The sequence below is a fragment of the Mytilus galloprovincialis genome, chromosome 13 (assembly GCF_965363235.1).
Source record: "Mytilus galloprovincialis chromosome 13, xbMytGall1.hap1.1, whole genome shotgun sequence".
In the NCBI taxonomy this organism is placed as follows: domain Eukaryota; kingdom Metazoa; phylum Mollusca; class Bivalvia; order Mytilida; family Mytilidae; genus Mytilus; species Mytilus galloprovincialis.
The window spans coordinates 46538749-46559626 of NC_134850.1; the positions used below are offsets into that span (position 1 = coordinate 46538749).

The window sequence follows — 20878 nt, forward strand, 5'->3', positions numbered from 1 at the left end:
AATTGAGAGATTATTTCAATGTTTTTATTATCGCTAAAAATGCAACAGGGTTATAATCACAATAATTTAAACTCACATTTAAAAAAATTTCTTATGATATAAACAGGATATTTCTCAATATCGCAAAAATTAAATTCACATTTTAGTCTAAAATGACAAAATTGCAATAATTTCCTTTTTTTTTTTTAATTTACAGTATCTTAAATTTCAAGATTACCTCACTGAAGTTTCAAATGCCTTGTACATTGGAGTAGCCTAACTGCACTTTTAATTTAGTAGTGTATAACTGTACTTTAAAAATCAAATAGTATATTTTATAAATACAGTCAAGTTGGCTGATTACAACTGCCAGGTACGTGTTTGTATTTCTTTAATGTAAGACATGCCATGTAACTAAATGACATTGTATAAAGAGAGAACTAAATGACATTGTATAAAGAGAGAACTAAATGACATTGTATAAAGAGAGAACTAAATGACATTGTATAAAGAGAGAACTAAATGACATTGTATAAAGAGAGAACTAAATGACATTGTATAAAGAGTGAACTAATTGACATTGTATAAAGAGAGAACTAAATGACATTGTATAAAGAGTGAACTAAATGACATTGTATAAAGAGGGAACTAAATGACATTGTATAAAGAGAGAACTAAATGACATTGTATAAAGAGAGAACTAAATGACATTGTATAAAGAGAGAACTAAATGACATTGTATAAAGAGAGAACTAAATGACATTGTATAAAGAGGGAACTAAATGACATTGTATAAAGAGAGAACTAATTGACATTGTATAAAGAGAGAACTAAATGACATGCATTGTATAAAGAGAGAACTAAATGACATTGTATAAAGAGAGAACTAAATGACATTGTATAAAGAGAGAACTAATTGACATTGTATAAAGAGAGAACTAAATGACATGCATTGTATAAAGAGAGAATCAGAGCAGTCATCTGGTAAATTGTAGGCAGAGAATCAATATCCGTTCTTATACATCTCTGTCTCTTATTTCATAATATATTTTGTGATGGAATCTTATCAAGAAATAGATGAGACTTCTCTCACAAAGTACTTTGACAGAAATGTAAGAAAATGTCTATTAACATATCCATATTCATTTCAGATTTTGTTTAAAAAGTCCAAAGAGACCTCAGACATGTTTCCTCCAAAGAAAGGGAAATCCCCTGCAACCACACCAAAAAAGAAGAAAATGGGAGATGATGACAATGATAGTGGTAGTGAAACAGAGGATGATGGGAATAATAATGGTAATGACACCCCTCCAGCCACGCCCACTAAAGGGAAACTACCTATTAAGAAAGATATTTCAGATGATAAGGTGACAATAACACCCTCTAAGGCCACACCCACTAAAGGAAAATTACTAATGAAAAAGGCTATCTCAGATGATGAGATGACAGAAACACCTACAAAGGCCACTCCGACTAAAGGGAAATCACCAATGAAACGACAAGCCTCAGATGTTGATGATGAAAGAGAACACAAACCATCGTCAGCTAAGAAGAGCAAGGTATAGAAAATCTTACCTTAAGATATAGAAGTCAACAGAGAAAGCTAAAAATTTCTATTTCTTGTGTCTGAAATGTTTTCAGTGATTAAATTTCATTAGAAATACTCATACCAAAAAATTGAAAACCAGGGATGAAGAATACATAAGCATATAAGTAGCTACTTGTAAAAAAGTCAGCCAAGGTCATTAAAAACTTCCATCATTCTTGTAAAAGAGAAATGGAAAAATAGTCAAATCTATCTAAGGTTCAAAATTTTAGGCTTTACAAGGTTGAATGGATCTTTAAACTGATCAATAAATCATAATTATACCTATCCCTGTAAATAAAAGTCATTTTATTTCATCAAACTATGAATACTGATTGCTTGAAAAGTTACTAAACCATATAAGATTGACTTCTTATTAAATATTTGGATTAATTATATAAAAAAAAAAAGAATAGGTATGATTGCCATTGAGACAACTCTTCAGAAGAGACCAAATGACAAAGAAATTAACAGTTATAGGTCACTGTACAGCCTTCAACAATGATCAAAGCCCGTATCGCATAGTTAGCATTGAGCATTGGGTTCATTATTTATTGTGGAGTACTAATATTTGTGTATTTCATTGGTATTATATGATCAACAAAATATAGTTTCTTGATACCATGTAATCAAGCATCCATGAAAAAGCAACTTTTCCTCAATTGACAAAAAATGATGTCATTGAAAATATATCAATATTCACAAAAAGTAAATATTGGAAAGAAAATTAAACAACATAGGAATATGTATATTGATAAATCAGACATTTCATATCAAATGATAAACAACTAGCTGCTAATTTTGTTATATTCATTTTTTGTTGAGCCTGCAACTTTTGTTGCAGAAAGCTCAACATAGGGATTTTGATCCGGCGGCGGCGTTAGCTAACTTCTTAAAAGCTTTATATTTTAGAAGGTGGAAGACCTGGATGCTTCATACTTTGTATATATATGCCTCATGTTACGAAGTTTCCGTCAGTCACATGTCCAATGTCCTTGACCTCATTTTCATGGTTCAGTGACCACTTGAAAAAAAAGTTCAGATTTTTTGTAATGTTGAATTCTCTGTTATTATAAGTAATTGGATAACTATATTTGATATGTGCGTACCTTGAAAGGTCCTCATGTCTGTCAGACAGTTTTCGCTTGACCTAGACCTCATTTCATGGATCAGTGAACAAGGTTAAGTTTTGGTGGTCAAGTCCATATCTCAGATACTATAAGCAATAGGGCCTAGTATATTCGGTGTATGGAAGGACTGTAAGGTGTACATGTCCAACTGGCAGGTGTCATCTGACCTTGACCTCTTTTTCATGGTTCAGTGGTTATAGTTAAATTTTTGTGTTTTGGTCTGTTTTTCTCATACTATATGCAATATTAGGTCTACTATAATTGTTGTATGGAATGATTGTAAGGTGTACATGTCTAGCGGGCAGATGTCATGTGACCTTGACCTCATTTTCATGGTTCAGTGGTCAAAGTTAAGTTTTTGAGTTTTGGTCTTTTTATCTAATACTATATGCCATAGGTCAACTATATTTGGTGTATGGAAATATTTTATGATCTTTATGTCAGTCGTGCAGGTTTTATTTGACCCTGACCTCATTCTCACGGTTCATTGCACAGTGTTAAGTTTTTGTGGTTTGGTCTATTTTTCTTAAACTATAAGTAATAGGTCAACTATATATGTTTTATAGAAGCATTGTTAGCTGTACATGTCTGCCTGGCATGGTTCATCTGACCTTGATCTCATTTTCAAGGTTCATTGGTCTTTGTTTAGTTATCGTGGTTAATGTTAAGTTTATATGACAGTTGTAATAAAGCTTAGCTTTATACTGAGGACTATCAACATAATATCAATGATTAGTATAGAAGGCGAGACATTTCAGCATGTTTACTCTTGTTTATACTGTTATTTTTGTATTTACATCTGAAAAATATCTGATTTTGTGATTGCAGGTGAATGTATTATGTAACTATGGTGATTACTGTTACCAAAAGAATCCAGATCATTTAGAGAAGTTTTATCATCCTAAAAAGGTAGGTTAATAACAGGCATGAGACATTGATCCATGTCTGAGAAGACATGCCCCATTCACCTTTTTTCTAAATAGTAAAAATATTTTATATTAATTTTAAACATGAATTAGTCAACTTTATAAAGAGACAGTCATTTTCCTTCATTTCAAAGCATAAGCTTCATCTTTTCATTGTGAATTGAAAACATATTACAAAAGCACAAATATCTATATGAACCACTATAGTAGATTCTATTTTGTTAATAATTATGCCCTACCTTAGATAGTAAAGAGCCAGGCATTATGTTTTCTGGTCTGTCTGTCCATTTGTTTGTCCGTTCATTCATCCGTCTGTCCCAATTCAGGTTAATGATTTTGGTCAAGATAGTTTTTGATGAAGTTGAAGTCCAATCAACTTGAAACTCAATACATGTTCACTATGATATGATCTTTCTTATTTTTATACCAAAAAAGAGTTTTTTCCACAATTTGAGGGTCCACTGAACATAGAAAATGATGGTAAATGTGAAGTTTCTGTGTACTATGGACACATTCTTGTTTTAATTTTTGGGGTTACCTTTGGCCAGGAAATAAAAAAAAAAAATTGGTATCCCATGAATAGTAATGCATTTACAGTACAATAAAATAGAATGGCAGAAATGTTTAGTTAAGGCCTGATGTAACTATGCCCAGCACAGAATATGTACAGCACTTTCAACCTCTTTAACAATTCTTGGTCATGTGTAACAGTACTTACAATTGCTATTTTAGAATCTAATATTAGCATTTGGGGTAATACATTTTCAAAAGCCTACACCAAAACATTGTGATTGGTTTTAAATGTAGTAAACAATGGAATTTAACCAATGATGTAACATTATTTCATTTTGGTGTACAATCAGTGAGATTACCAATAGTCCTTTAGATTCTGAAAACTTGAATTGTAAGTCGTAAGTTTGATTGCCAACCCATTCAAATCTAAGATATTAAATTATGTTTGCTGCTTCTACACCATGACTTTGGGAGTAAAAGGAAAGACTATCTGTTTGAATTCTGGTTAGTTAACCATCTGATGCAGTGTGTTCTCTAGTTAAATGCAATTGTATTTAATTGAAATGATTTAGCCTGGAAGTTAGAGACTCATTATTCAATCACTATTTACAAGATTTTGAATAACTATTGGAGTACATTTTAAACATAATTATGATCTTGATTTCAGAGTTTACCTGATGTTTTCAATGGGGCAAAGATTTGTATCCCAGAGAAGATAAAAGATTACAGATTATTAAAGAGATTTATTATTGGGTATCCTTTTCAATACAAAAAAGCCAATGACAGAGGTTGAGCTTGTCTTAGATAACTCAAGTCTTTTTACCATTTAAGAAAAGAAGGCATTATAAACAGGAGAGAGAACAACATTTGTTTTATAAATATTTATATTAGCTTGAAGTGCTTTGAATAAATTCACGAACTTTGTATGAAATATTTGAAATGTCAGAAAGGTAACTTTAAATTTTATCATTTTGTTGGAATTTGTAATTTTTGGGACTGTAAATGTAAGATTAATGACAAAATGACAATTTTTAAATCTAACACTATCTCATTAAATAATAATACAATGTGTTGTTGCAAATTATATCAAACAAATTACCATTTCTACAATAGAATATAACTTAATTCAATATTTTGCCTTAATATATGTAAGATTTGATGGTGATGTCGTACCAGAGTACATTTATGAAAAAGCCACTCATATCATAGTAGAATCAGGGAAAACTGTAAGTAAATTTAAATTCTTTCCTGCTTCTATAGAAAGAAATTAGTATAAAGGAGATATTATGAGTATAACTTGGTTCTAAGCCAGGCTGTTTTAGATACAATGCACAGCAATGAAAGATTTGTATTGATGTTAAACAGGTTTTAGGGGTATAAAAAGCAGGATTTTCAAATCATATATTCTGACCTTTTTGTCTTGCCTGCATCTGGATCTAAAAAATATGTTTTCATTTTTCTGTTTTTATACGACCGCAAATTTTGAAAAAATTTTCGTCGTATATTGCTATCACGTTGGCGTCTGCGTCGTCGTCGTCGTCGTCGTCCGGCGTCCGAATACTTTTAGTTTTCGCACTCTAACTTTAGTAAAAGTGAATAGAAATCTATGAAATTTTAACACAAGGTTTATGACCATAAAAGGAAGGTTGGTTTTGATTTTGGGAGTTTTGGTCCCAACATTTTAGGAATAAGGGGCCAAAAAGGGCCCAAATAAGCATTTTCTTGGTTTTCGCACCATAACTTTAGTTTAAGTTAATAGAAATCTATGAAATTTTGACACAAGGTTTATGACCACAAAAGAAAGATTGGGATTGATTTTGGGAGTTTTGGTTTCAATAGTTTAGGAATAAGGGGCCAATAAAGGGCCCAAATAAGCATTTTTCTTGGTTTTTGCACAATAACCTTAGGTTAAGTAAATGGAAATCTATGAAATTTAAACACAATGTTTATGACCACAAAAGGAAGGTTGGTATTTATTTTGGGAGTTTAGGACCCAACAGATTAGGAATTAGGGGCCAAAAAGGGACCCAAATAAGCATTTTTCTTGGTTTTCGCACTATAATGTTAGTATAAGTAAATACAAATCTATGAAATTTAAACACAAGGCTTATGACCATAAAAGGAAGGTTGGTATTGATTTTGGGAGTTTTGGTCCCAACAGTTTAGGAAAAAGGGGCCCAAAGGGTCCAAAATTAAACTTTGTTTGATTTCATCAAAATTGAATAATTGGGGTTCTTTGATATGCCGAATCTAACTGTATATGTAGATTCTCAACTTTTGGTCCCGTTTTCAAATTGGTCTACATTAAGGTCCAAAGGGTCCAAAATTAAACTTAGTTTGATTTTGACAAAAAATGAATCGGTTGGGTTCTTTGATATGTTGAATCTAAAAATATACTTAGATTCTTGATTATTGAAGTTTTTTTGGTCCAGTTTTCAAATTGGTCTACATTAAGGTCCAAAGGGTCCAAAATTAAACTTTGTTTGATTTCATCAAAAATTGAATCCTTGGGGTTCTTTGATATGCCAAATCTAACTGTGTATGTAGATTCTTCATTTTTGGTCCTGTTTTCAAATTTCAAATTCTACATTAAAGTCCAAAGGGTCCAAAATTAAACTTAGTTTGATTTTAACAAAAATTGAATTCTTGGGCCTCTTTGATATGCTGAATCTAAACATGTACTTAGATTTTTGATTATGGGCCCAGTTTTCAAGTTGGTCCAAATCAGGATCTAAAATTATTATATTAAGTATTGTGCAATAGCAAGTCTTTTCAATTGCACAGTATTGTGCAATGGCAAGAAATATCTAATTGCACAATATTGTGAAATAGCAAATTTTTTTTTTAATTAGAGTTATCTTTCTTTGTCCAGAATAGTAAGCAAGAAATATCCTATTTGTGCAATAGCAAGAATTTTTTTTAATTGGAGTTATCTTTCTTTGTCCAGAATCAACTTAAATCTTTGTTATATACAATATACAATGTATATACACTTTTTACTACCAACTGATAAATTTAAATAATCTTTACCATTCAGTGATAACAAGCAGTTTTTTTACATCTTAATATTTTATGATGTATTTAAATGAGTAGTTATTGTTGCAAACTCCATTAGAAATTTGAATTGATATCAGTTTTGAAAAAGGGAAACGGGGATGTGAAAAAAAGGGGGGGGTTAAATTTTTCTCATTTCAGATTTCATAAATAAAAAGAAAATTTCTTCAAACATTTTTTTGAGAGGATTAATATTCAACAGCATAGTGATTTGCTCAAAGGCAAAAAAAACCTTTTAAGTTCATTAGACCACATTCATTCTGTGTCAGAAACCTATGCTGTGTCAACTATTTAATTTTAGATTTAAAAAGTTTGAAGAAGAAATCTTTAATTGATTTGTAAAATCTTGGCATTTGTTTTGTGTAAAAAAAACCATGTAATGTCAAAAATTTGATCACAATCCAAATTCAGAGCTGTATCATGCTTGAATGTTTTGTCCATACTTGCCCCAACTGTTCAGGGTTCGACCTCTGCGGTCGTATAAAGCTGCGCCCTGCGGAGCACCTGGTTTTATTAAAAGATGGACAGGTTAACTTTCGATGCAGTCTTGTAGTAAACATTTTAAAACCTTGACAGAATTTTATGAAAGAAAAGTGTTCAGATACTTCTACATAATCAAAGAAAAGCACCTTTGGGTTTTTTTTGTTTTCTGACTAATTTACCTTGTCTTCTGGAAGTTCAAGTTATACTATTCCAATGACAGACGTAGTCAAAGGCAAAACACATGGTTTAGGAGAACCCCTATACACATACAGTTGTTTTTTAGATCAATTAACTTGTAACAAGCTGTAGGTCTATCCTTAAGGAGGGAAAGTTAGCCAATTTGGTCTGCTGACAACCAACCACCTTTTCAACTATCATTTGTACCCTATGATTTATTGAAGGGATCATATTTAATACTAAGAATCATCAATATTCAAATGATTAAACATTAACCAGCACACAGACAGTTTTATATCAAATGCATGCAAAATAAGTGACTAAATTCACTACATACAGATAAAAGGGCATGCAGGATCTGTTCTTGTAGATTATTTTGTGTCAATCAAATCTGCAAGTAGTCTTAAAAATTTTGTGGGTTATGAAATAATTTACATTTATTGTGCTTAAAAATGATAATTTATTTTGAACTGTGACAATTCATGACAGTTCCCTTTTAATATTTAACTGTATATCATCATGTTAATCAAATCTTATGTAATTTATTTGCAGGCTCCAAAGGTAAAGGGCAAAGGAGTATGTGTAACAGTGGACTGGCTGCTTAATAGTATTAAGAAAAAATCATTAGAACCTACTAAATCTTATATTGTCACATGATTTTGTACAAAACTGTTCTAGATCACATGATTTTCTTTTGTATTTGGTCACATGATTAGAGCTGTTTGATTATTTGACTGAATGAAATTTGAACAATAATTGGAAGGAAAGAGATTTTTTTCCCATGATTCCATATTTTTAGACTATGATTAATTACATAATTATTCAAGAAATTGTGAAATTCAATTTTTTTTTCATTTAAAGCAGGGCTATATGACATGTTCACATAAAAGGCAATCATTTTGATTTCTACTAAATGCAAAACACTCCAAAAAGTGTTTCACAATTAAAATTGAACAACTCACCCTTTCCCTTACAAGTGAACATTTATAAAAATTAAACGATTTATTGTGTGATGATTTGAATTACATATAAAAAGCGTTACAAGTTTTCTTAAAGAATAAGGAGTTTTAGAAAAAGCTATTTTAAAATTTTAAGAGAAGGATTTGATATTTTATTTAGACCTTCATTGTCTTGAACATGGTAACATTCCAGGTAATTTTATTTTGGTTATTATTTGTTGAAATCAAGCCATTAATGACTGTCTTAAATGTTCAAAATTGCAATTCTGTAAATATAGACCATGCAATTTCCCATTAGAACTCCCTTTGCTGCTAAAACTGTGCCACTTTTGCTATGAAGTTTTGTTAAAAATTATATCCCAGAAGGGAAAGTTGACCTGATTGATATGCACTAGGTACTATTTTGTTCAAAGGTCAAAATATATGTCTGTGCAGCATATTTTCAACATTTATATGCCCTGAACTTCTATGAGTCTAAACGGTTACTTAAATTCTATACTACCCCTATCTCCACTTTTGGTCCTCCTAAGAATTAATTTTTAGACACTTTCATGTTTTTGTATTCTGGTAACATTCCCAAATTATGTCTGTGAAATGAAACACAAAGATCATTACTGGGAACCAGTACGTTAACAAATTAACATATCAATGAATATTATATATCTCCCTAAAAGAGGTGCTGCTTGTGAAACAGCTGTATTTGTAGAGTACAATCTATACTTTTATTGATGCACTTTAAAAAGAGTTGGTTGCAATATCAAGTCGTCCTCTTAATCTTCAGTATTTTCTATCATGCATCAGCTATTAGAGTGTATAGCACTTACCTCATTAACGATATGGTTGTGTGAATAAGCTTGTGCATATTTATTTTATACATTGTTAGTAAATGGTATAAGGGTTAAATTTCAGGTTTTTATTTACTTATCTATATACTCTTTTTATAGTTACCAAAAACCATTATGTGATAACTATTTTCCTTGAAAAAGGGTCAATTAAATTAGAAATTTTCTAAGGTTGTTTGTTATTCTGATATGTGCTGAAGTCATTGCTGTTTATGTGAAAGTTGCAATTGCTATGATTTTCTTATTTAGATTTGCTTGAGTAATTTTGGTTTCAACGGAAAAGTTTAAATACCTCTTGATTTAAATCAAGAGAACTTTCTACTTGCATGAACAGTTAACTTGTTAATGTTTTTTGGTTAAATTTCCACACTCATTTTGACCAACATTTAACAATTATTTATATTCTGTTGGGACAAATGATTATTTGATAACCTGTTAAGACTTTCTTCGGTAATGGTCACTCAATGCAAGCTTTATTGGTTAAAGTGTATTAGAACTCTGACTTTGACAAAAGTGTGTGTTATTTATTTTATGTTGAAACTTATATATTCAAATATTTACACATTGTTATAGCTTTATACAATTCAGCACTTATTTGAGAAATTTTACATAGCTATATTTATATTTTTGAAAATCAAGATTCAATGTTTATGTAACTTGTTATATGGATTTTGAAACTAGCATGATGTTGTGTATTTCATTTTTGTAATAGGAAAATGTTACTGACTAGCATTAGAAATAATTAAGAATTGTAATATCATTTTATTCTAGTAATATTATAACATGTACATGAACTTTATATTTAATAATTATACATTAATGTCAGTTGTAAGAACTTCACATTTAAAACTATGTATTAGTTCAATTCCAAACTGGCAGGTTTGTTGTGATATTTTGAGCTATTGAATATTGATGTCTCAAAACATACATTTTTTGTATAAATACTCTTAATTATCATAGGGGCATTTTACAAATGAAAGAATTCCATGAATTTATATTGCTTGGTAAGTTTAACATTTAAATGTACATATTCTTTTGACTGCTTGTATAGGTTAAAGTTTTCATGTCTCTAATGATAAAGACAATTCAAGCTGTATGTCTTTTATCTGTTGTTTTTATGCCCCCGCCATAGCATATACATCATACCTGTTTATCCTCATTTCAAGAAATCCAATTTAACAATTTCTTGAATACTACCATCATGACCATGCAAACCATTTTTATCTTAACCAGGATTTATGACAATATTTCATAATAATTGTTTTATTGCTGTACCTTATATTTTGATCTGCATGCATTATTTCAAACAAACTTAATTAGCTTATGTCAATCATCTGTTACATGTTTAATTGTATTTAGGCTTTTGTTTTCTTTTCAAATTGTTTTGTTATTTGTAATTTTATGTTAGAGGCAGCATCAATAAACTTTCTTTTTCTATTTATGATTTTCTATTTTATATTAATGAGGAAAAAAAAACATCCTATAGGTACCAATTATCAGGTTGTCTGCATGTTGATATTGTAAAATATCAGCTGCGAATTACAAAATGAAGCATTTTGTCGAGTGAGCTCAGCGAACAAGATCAAAAGGCCTTCATATTGGGTCAAGCAGCTGATATTTACAATATCAATATGTAGATAACTTGATAATTGATTTATCGGGCTGTATTTGTGTCTTTTGGATGTGTTTTCTTAGTTTCACCAGCAACCGAAAGATGCCTTGATAACTTTGGGTCAAACTTATCAATGTCAGGTTAAACATTATGATGTCGCTGATATATCCGGGTCAACGAATTTGACGTCACAAAGCCGTGATATGCAATTTTATCAAGAGCTGAGCAGAGTGATATAGACAGCGGGCCGACCGATAATACCTGTTATCAGATTCAGATTTTGTAATTATACCCTCATGTTTTTAAAGTAGATGACTTTGGTATCTGCGACTGCTCCTGAACTGCTGACTAATTTTATGAAACTTTCACAAAATTTAACTCACATTGCACCTCCTAATTCATTTCATTACCCAAATATTTGGGGATTACTTTGGTACGACATGGATTACACACTACATTACACATTTTTATATGATTTTCCTCTTAGTTCCTTATCAGAATTCGATGACACATTCTCTGAAACTTAATCATGTGATGCTATGATGCACTTTTTTTGGTCATTTATATGAATTATTTTGGGTTATTCCAAATTAAGTCTTGACAGTCTGACATCACCATTGTTGTCTGAGACTTAGTGTGAAAAGCAAGGCATAGGAGTGCTGTCTTTGGCAACTTTTGGTCAACAATTTGTTTAGTTTTTGATGTGGTAATTTTTAAGGGAACCATTAATGAATAGTCAGTAAAAATTTGTACGAAGTTGTAAAATCATTTTTATATCTCACACCCATATGGATTATTTCCCACTCTCAGTCATTGTCAATTGAATTTTAAACCTTTTCAAAACATTTTTTTTTATATTTAATTTTTAAATACAAAATTTTAGACCCAATCAACTGTATAGAATGACTTCGATGCTGGAGTTGTAATATTTCTCAGTAAAATGTTGCCTCCACATGTCTGGGTAATCATCTGAAATACAGACAAAAATGTCAAAAATTTAGATATAAGGGATATTGCAATAGAAACGAATAAAAGCAGATTTATGGAATACTATTATGAGACAAAAACCCAATAACAAAATATCAAAAGCCACACAAAAGGCAACATACAGGTTTTAATCAAGACTAAGTGTTGAAGACTGTACTTAGACCTATACTGGTTGTTATTTTACAAACTGTGACTTGGATGGAGAGTTGTCTCATTGGCACTCATACCACATCTTCATATATTTATTCATCGATAGTGAGGTGTTTTTACAATATACCTATCTGCAAATCACCTTGATTTGTTCAAATTGTGATTTAGATGGTGAGTTGCCTCATTGGCACTCATACTAGATGTTCTTATAGCTAATAAGTAAAATTTTTTTTTTGAAAATTAAACAAAAACAATGAAATATCTGTGTTTTAATCCACCAATGTTAAGATAAGGAAACACAAGATTGTAATGTATTACAATCTACAACTACTGACAATTTAAGTCACTTGATACAGTCTCATGTCAAAGCGGACATTTTATATTGCGCTAGAAGACAAACAAAATATGCAAAAGTAGTATGTCTGTGCCAAAAACGTGTTACTTTAAAAATGGAGGGGCGAAAAATATTAGAGGACAGTCAAACTCATAAAATCTAAAATAAACTGAAAACGCCGCTGCTAAAAAGGAAAAAGTGAAAAATAATAGTACTAAAGACTAAGCAAAACGAACCCCACCAACAACCTTCATCTAGTAGATTAAATTTTTGAAAACACATAAATATTAAACCTTTGGAGCATAAAAACCTTACCGTATAGAAAAGAAATTTTAAATTCTTCTGGAGATATTTATGTTTAAGGTGGTTGCAACCGTTGTTCAGTGCATTAATATTATTTCAAAAATAAGTTGGAACATCATTAGAAGAAATCAAATGTCACACTCGAGAGGCTTCTCCCTCTTTCCTTTTATCTTCCATCTATACAGATATTTTCATTTAATGAAAAATAAGAAACTTGATTACTTTAACATCATTTTTCAAAAACATTCCATGAAGATTCGACAAAGTTATTAAACAAACTTTTTCAACAAATATAACATAATCGTCGACAACGGAATGTTAAATTGCTTTGTTCAGCACACAATACACAGCCATCAATAAAAAAAAAGTCTCATTAACTATTCTACAGCAAAGTATAGTATAATACCTTAACAAATTTATCTTCAAACCCAATAAACATAAATATGCAAATATATATTTTAACAAATTTATCTTCAAACCTTAATAAACATTTTTATGCCAATATATTTTAACAAATTTATCTTCAAACCGGCCCAATAAACATAAATATGCGAATATATATTTTAACAACTTTATCTTCAGACCCCGATAAACATAAATATGCAAATTAGTATATGTTGCAAACATACCTCAATTACACCACTGTGACAAAACGTAATCACTCCAATGTTATCTGTAAATCCTTGACTGTCCCATTCAGCTACAGGTGTATAATGGTTAATATGACTACAGTTGCTGGTTACCTTAAGTTATAAAATCAACAACAATAAGAGATACGAACAAGTAAAAACAGATAAAAATGAAATGAACATATCAAAATTGCTTGTTTTTGTTGATTTTATAGTGATTTTAAAGATTATATCCCAATGTTGACTGTGGTACTCCTATTTTTACATTTATAACTACTATGTCTGCTTATTTTGTTCACACATCGTTGTCAATATAATATAATTTTATACGACTGTCATAAAAGTTAGACTTTTAGCTAGCTCTAAAATCAGGTTCAATCCACCATTTTCTAAATGTGACTGCCTGAACTTAAAAGTCAGAAATGTGACAATTGTGATCCATTCGTTTGGTGTGTTTGAGCTTTTGATTTTGTTCATATTACTTTTTAGTATTTTATTCTTGTTTTTTTCACACAACAAAGTTGGTAAAAAACTAAATATCGTTTTGTTTTCTCTTTCTCTTTAGAGAACAGTTTTCATTTCGACGGTCGGTGGTTCTCTCCGGACACTCATGCTTCCTCAATAAAAATAAAAGACCGTCACGTAATAGCACAATCAATTAATCTTCAGAGAACCACTATGAATCGAACCTATTATTTCATTATTGTAAACAATGCATTGTACCGAACCTCGAATCCTTTTCGCCATTTGGAGAACGAAGGTGCTTGACAGTGCTTAATTACTACAGCATCTGAAGAATTGCCACCGCAGCCTTTAGCGCTTTGTTGATGCAAGGATTTTCCCATAGCAAGATCCATCAGTAATCCAATTTTATTGCAAGTATGCTCTATCAAAAAAAGTTTTCAAAAGATTAAAATAATTGATAAACCTTATTTTAGTCTTTAGAAATGATATTCTACGATAATTTTTCTCCAAAATCTACATAAGTTTACTGACGTATATGTAAAGTGGTGACAGTATAAAAAGGCCACACATTTACTTCGCCCCACGGATTCGAAATGGAAATTTTCATCATTCTTAAGAATATCTCAGTATTTCCTTCAAACAATTATTGCATTTAATGCGTAACTGCCAAAACACTCTCACTTTAATAATTAAAAAAATAGAGGCGGAAGATCCCAAAAGAGAGAAACAAAACTCACGACCACGAAAGAGACATAAAAAACACAGTAAGCAAAAATATTGAACTACAATGAAAAGTTAAACGACAGTCTACAAAAAAGTCACAAACAATAAAGACCGAGGAACACGAATCTCACCAAATACCGGGGCTGATTCAACGAGGTCCGGAAAGGTTTATTATGAACATGGTAATATTTAGTTTATCACGGACATGGTAATCTTAAGTTAATCTTGGACTTGGTATTCTATAGTTTATCATGGACATGATATTCTATAATTAATCATCTTCCCCTTTTATATGTTGACTTGTACATATTTTAGATTTATCTAATAGTTTAAACAAAAAAAAATAGACATAGTAATTCCTCGCTCTCCACTCTGAAGTAACTGTAATAAAACAAAGTTAATCAAGGACTTTTTTGACATTTTATTGTGTCAGGAGACTCGAATATGTAAAGTGTTATTCATAGATACAGAAAGCTGAGCATTGGTGCTCATAGGTCTTCGGCTTACTTAAGAAGAGTTATCCGGAAACGCAATGCACCTCTTATGCAAGCATGCAAGTATATACTCCAAAAATGAAAAAGTTCAAGTATCTCCCAAAAGAGCAAATATTTATAAAAATCAAAACCCTGAACTCATTCACACATCAATATATGTACATACAGCCAGCAAGGTAAAATCTTCCAACCATTCAAACTGTAGAAGGAGTCATCTGGAATAGCTTTTTACCCATTATTAGACGGTAGGATGGACGGACCGTCAATGTGTGACAATCATTAAAGACAAATATGTATACTAATTTATAAGTATGTACTTACGTACAGCTCCTCGTGCAATCGTGCCCTGTGTTGTTTCTGAACAAAAATAATAAACACAAAATGATGTAATAGAAATCTAAAATACTTAAAGGTTAAAGCACCATGTAGGTTCATCATTATAAAACAACATTTCGGAAATAAGATACGTACTAGTTTACATCTTAAAAAAATGTTTTTATAAACTCCACTTTATTGTTACGGATAACAAATTAAAAGGTAAATACGGCAAACTGAATTATATATAAGAAAATATCAAAGCAAGCCCTTTACAATTTTCAATGCAAACATTGTGTATATTTATTGAATAATATAAGCTTACGCACGGATCTGTGATCTTGGCTTTGTGTTGTTGCTAAACAAATAAACTGATAAAAATTAGAGTAGTGTTCAATTACAAAATATTTTGTATTTCGTTTTCACATTAACTTCAATTGTTTTATTGGTTAAAATGTCACACACAATCAATGCTCAATGACGAACAGAATCGTTTTAGAAAGAGTCGCAGTACCATAGACCATCTGTAACTTTAATTACACCTAATGAAATGAGAAAACTTTGTAAAATAACAACGTTCTGTGCAATTACAGATTTAAAAGAGTATATGACTGGGTTAATAGTAATTTGTTGTTGTGTAAATTAGAACTTTAGGGTTTTAAGTACCTAAACATGCTAAAGGTTAAATGCTTTACATTCTTTATATTATAATGTTCAATCTTGTGTCAAGATAAATGGCAATTTGACTAATTGGTTTGGAGTAAATTCTTGCCTAAACAAGGCTGTATATTATCGCCGTTATTATTTGATATTTTCATAGTATACAACTTAGTTGATGCTTTAAAAGATTAGATATTGGTATTAATATAAATGGTCAAAAGCTTTGTATATAATTATATGGAGATGATGTGGTATTATAAGCCGAAAATGAAAGTGACCTTCAAAGAATATTACATGTTTGAATATCTGGTGTAATGTAAATGACTCAGTGTAAACAGATCCTGCTCCACATGTGGCACCCGTTATAAAAAATCCGGTAAATAGTCTAATTCGGTAGGTCACATTCATGAAAGGGAAAGGGGATTGTAGTTACGACTTAAGAAACATATCCGATATCATCTGTAAAAAGGTTATTCCATAACGGTCAACTAAATCGTAATGGCGTCCGTAAAATTTACGAAGGGATGATTTCAACTTCACTATTTGGAATTCGTGGTTAAATAGCCTCCTTGTGAGCAGCAACCTCTATCATGAAAATCGTGACAGGAAATACAAGTACGGGAATATCGTATCAATTGGGAGAGATATACCCCGTATGCAGGTGCTGCAGGAATGTTGCTACTTAGAAATGGAAAGGTCCCAATTGGAAAGCTGAAATCATCTCTTTCGTCGTAAAGTTTGTTTATAACCGACCCTCATTGTCAATTTCTAGATGTAAGTCAAGATGTGAGGTCAACTTAACTGTATCTGTTGTATCCTTTATCTCCAGTTTGATTGGATAAATGAGTTAAACATAGGCACCAAATTTCAAATTATTTAGTGAGAGAACATCATCTATATAGCGGAAGTAAAGTTAAAGGATATTGCTAACTTCTTATCTTTCTTCCTACGAAGTTCCTGTATGAAGTCAGTCTCATAATAATAAAGAAACAAGTCGGCAAGAAGAGTGGCACAATTGGTTCCCATTGGAAAACCGACAGTCAGTTGAAAAATACGTCCTCCGAACGTAACAAATATGTTGTCAATCAAGAAATCAAGCATCTTGATAATGTCAGATTCAGAGAATTTTTTGTTTGAATCATAGTGATCCTTTACAAAGTAGGATTTATCCCTCCCTAAGAATACATACTTGTATCTACGTTGGCCATTGATTTTTTATGAAACAAAGCAATAACAACTCTTTCAATTTGTCTTTTAGTTTGGAATGAAGAATATTTGTGTAAAGTGTAGAAAAGTCAATACTATTGCACGATGAAAGAGAGTTAGATTGTATGTAATTTTTTAGTATCCACATCTGATTCACGCCACCTCTAGAATAGGCAGTTTCACAATAACTTTGAAGCCCGGCTTTGATTGCTGATAAAATAGATGTTAATAATCTAGAAAGAGGTTTCGTGGAGCACTTGGAAGACCCAGCAATATACCGTTGTTTGTAAGGAGATGTGTGTAGTTTAGGTATATAATACAGTGATGGACGATCCAGTTCTTCATCTTTGATTGAATTTCCAAAGGAACATAGAACTGACCTATAATTATCCAGGATTTCCTCTTTGGTAATTGTCGTGAGGGTATATATGTTGTGTTTCCGATTGAATTGTAAATACCTAATTCGTTTATCAAGCAGTTAATGTTATGAGTTTTACACACAAAAACGATGTTGCTTGGGGCTTTATCTGCGGGACAACAACATATTTGTCATGGAGGTAGCATAAGTGTTTTGCAACATTTGGGTCTTTAAAGATTGACGTAGCATGGACATTGAAAGACCCATTCAGTTTCATAATTCTGATTAGTGTCAACGACCACACATCCTTACTCTATTGGAAAGAGTGTCTACGTCTTCTTTCTCGCATTTAGCCCATTGCCTGGCATAATCCTCGACTGATTCCATCATAATTTTGAAGTTGTATTTCAAATCGATGGATTTAGGCTCACGATATTTCGGGTCTTTCGATAATACATTTCGCAGGGAAGTGTTATTAACAATGTTGAGGTCACCGGTAATAACGTGACCAGCCGGATTATATGTAAATTGCTAACTAACACAAGTGTAATCGGGAGCTTTAGACGTGAAGTCGTCAATATTGAGATCCTGCAAAACGTGTTTGTAATTGAAAATTTGAGTTATAATAGGTTTGGTATAGGTACAAGAAGTAATTGGTACAGACTGATCTTTAAATTAAGGAGGAATTTTCTACTGAACTAATTTATGATGAAGGATATTGCGTACGTTTACGAAATGATAGCTGTAAGTTTGTATGACTAAGCTTTTTCACACTCTTGTTATTATGGACAGGCACTAAGCCGGTCCTTTATATATATGGTATGGCTTTGAGATTGTTACATGAGTTTCTGCGGATGATCTTCATTATCATTTTCTGCGGTATATGAAAATAAAGGATATTAGGTAATTGAAATAAATACATTTTTTTTAATCAATTTTTTTAAGAAGTAGATGCCAAATATTTATGACAATGAATGTTAATCGTTTTATAATGCACAGAATGCGTGACCCGTATTTGGGGATTTCCCAAACCAAGTTATTTTTTAGAAATGTAAACAAGGTACCATCTTACAAAAACTCGTCGTCGGAACATGGGAAATGCTTGATATTTTGCGTTATTTTCTTGAAATAGTTATTTTCTATTCTATATTGATTATTATAGATACAGTTTTCATCATTTAGAAAAATAATGATGATAAAGATAACTTTACTTTCAACGTAAATAATCTCTGGAGTAACCGAACGTGATTTTCAAACCTCTTAAATAACCGATTGGTGTTTGTTTATACTTTGCAATTTTGCAACAACCAAACAGATTGAAACGAACACATGTGTCAAGAATTTGTCAGTTGATACGAAGAGAACAATTTGCTATACTGTCTGGAGCTTTCTGATTTTAAGTTGCAGTATGAAGCAGTTCTCGTATACCTAATGACAATATGAAGGGATATGAAGTAAATATACATGAGACACTATTAATATCAAGACATGGTAAAACCGAACTATGGAACGTTTTGTTGTTGTCCACCATTTTCAATGTTTCTCATAACTTGTAGTAAATTGACCCTTCGCCTAGATTTCAGCAGAATTCATGGTTAAATACCATACAAAGCTACATTCCTATTTTTATGACTGTTTGTTGATACCTTAAGATTTCACCAAAACCGAATAGAATTTTTCAACCTTTACTGAGGGAAATAATTTGGTATTTGTTTGCTTTAAGATTTTTATATGTTTTGTCAAACGAAGTTGGGGAAGGGAAATAGTGTTTCATCTGTCCATCAGACAGTAAAGTTTATCTATCTACATATTTATTTATAATGGATTGGGAAACAAAATATTGCAACTTATATAAATCCCTTTCCACTTTGCAGGTGCGAGTGGCGCCTCTTAACACGGGTCAGCCATTTATCGTCCCCTTTCGACGGACTATCATCGCTTCACAAGACCACACTCGCAAATTGTGTCAAGGGAGAGCCAAAAATGTCCCTGAAATGTTCTCCCCGTAAAAGGGATCTATGCACTAACCACTACACCACGGCTATCCGTCTTTCTGTGGCAGTATAAGTCATTGTTCATGAGATATTGTTCATAGATGCGTCTAGAATAATCAAGGGGTCCTGGTAAAATATGGGTATCTTGACCTACATTTCACATATGAGTGACTGCTTAAAGTTTGCGTTAGAGTCCATATCTGAGATACAACTCGTGGAGAAAATGAATTTTGTCAGTAGATGTGTCTGTAATAGTCAGAATCGAGTGTCCTAAAAAATATGTCATCTTGACATAAAATTCATTGATGAGTAAATGAGGTGAAAGACTGTGTTTAGTAGATGATATTCCATTTCATCAACTGCACAATGAATTTATATATTATAGCATTATCATAACTAATTGGATTGGACCAGTTCTGGCAATTGAGAATTAAAGTAAACTCAATATACAGATTGTTTATATTATATATTTTCTTTTACACAACAACAATCCATATTTCCGGCCCAAAAATTTGGTGCGTGCAGCAATTAACTCTCTTGTGTCTGTTATCAAATAAATATGGTGCTGCGATATGGGGAAGTTAAGAATACTCTTGCATCAAAGCAGTAAAGGGGGCAATGCGTTTTTTTTATGGGTGTTGAAAGTACACATTTAATTTCGCCCTATATGGTGATATGGGTTGGATGCCATGTATTCTTAAACACTGGACATGTATTTTAGAACATATAGTAGATTTAAAAAATATAGAATAATAAACAAAAAAGTTTTTATATAGGCAAATAATATATGTAATAATAGACTGAAAAATTAGAATTTCAGAGTGCACACAAAGTTTAAAGAAATTGACATGGAACATTTTTCTAATACTGATTTAATATTTGATAAACATTTAAACAAAATATTGAGAATATCTGTTTTGATAGATTTAAAAAGCAATGGTTTAATGTTTAATGTCAAACGAGCGCACAAACTACGTATCTACAGACTGTTTAAAAATGA

The 20878-nt window shown here is 31.4% G+C and overlaps 2 protein-coding genes across 7 annotated transcripts in view; one reads left to right on the forward strand and one right to left on the reverse strand.

Annotated features, from left to right (window-relative positions):
- Positions 1–8829, forward strand: part of LOC143056783 (DNA ligase 3-like) — a 34745-nt gene extending 25916 nt beyond the window's left edge. Inside the window, exons 18-22 of the mRNA XM_076229946.1 lie at positions 1131–1538; positions 3523–3603; positions 4801–4886; positions 5287–5359; positions 8400–8829. Of these exons, the coding sequence (XP_076086061.1) occupies positions 1131–1538; positions 3523–3603; positions 4801–4886; positions 5287–5359; positions 8400–8504 (753 nt within the window). The 3' untranslated portion in view covers positions 8505–8829. The remainder of the gene's footprint in view (positions 1–1130; positions 1539–3522; positions 3604–4800; positions 4887–5286; positions 5360–8399) is intronic.
- A 3265-nt stretch (positions 8830–12094) lies between these two features.
- LOC143057099 (uncharacterized) overlaps positions 12095–20878 on the reverse strand; it is a 47095-nt gene continuing 38311 nt past the window's right edge. For 5 of the 6 annotated variants that reach the window (XM_076230337.1, XM_076230333.1, XM_076230334.1 and 2 more), the window contains 5 exons: positions 15986–16018; positions 15667–15702; positions 14392–14549; positions 13664–13777; positions 12095–12229 (listed from right to left, as the gene is read on the reverse strand). In XM_076230337.1, the coding sequence (XP_076086452.1) occupies positions 12140–12229; positions 13664–13777; positions 14392–14549; positions 15667–15702; positions 15986–16018 (431 nt within the window). In that variant the 3' untranslated portion in view covers positions 12095–12139. The remainder of the gene's footprint in view (positions 12230–13663; positions 13778–14391; positions 14550–15666; positions 15703–15985; positions 16019–20878) is intronic. The other variant, XM_076230332.1, reaches the window with a different exon arrangement.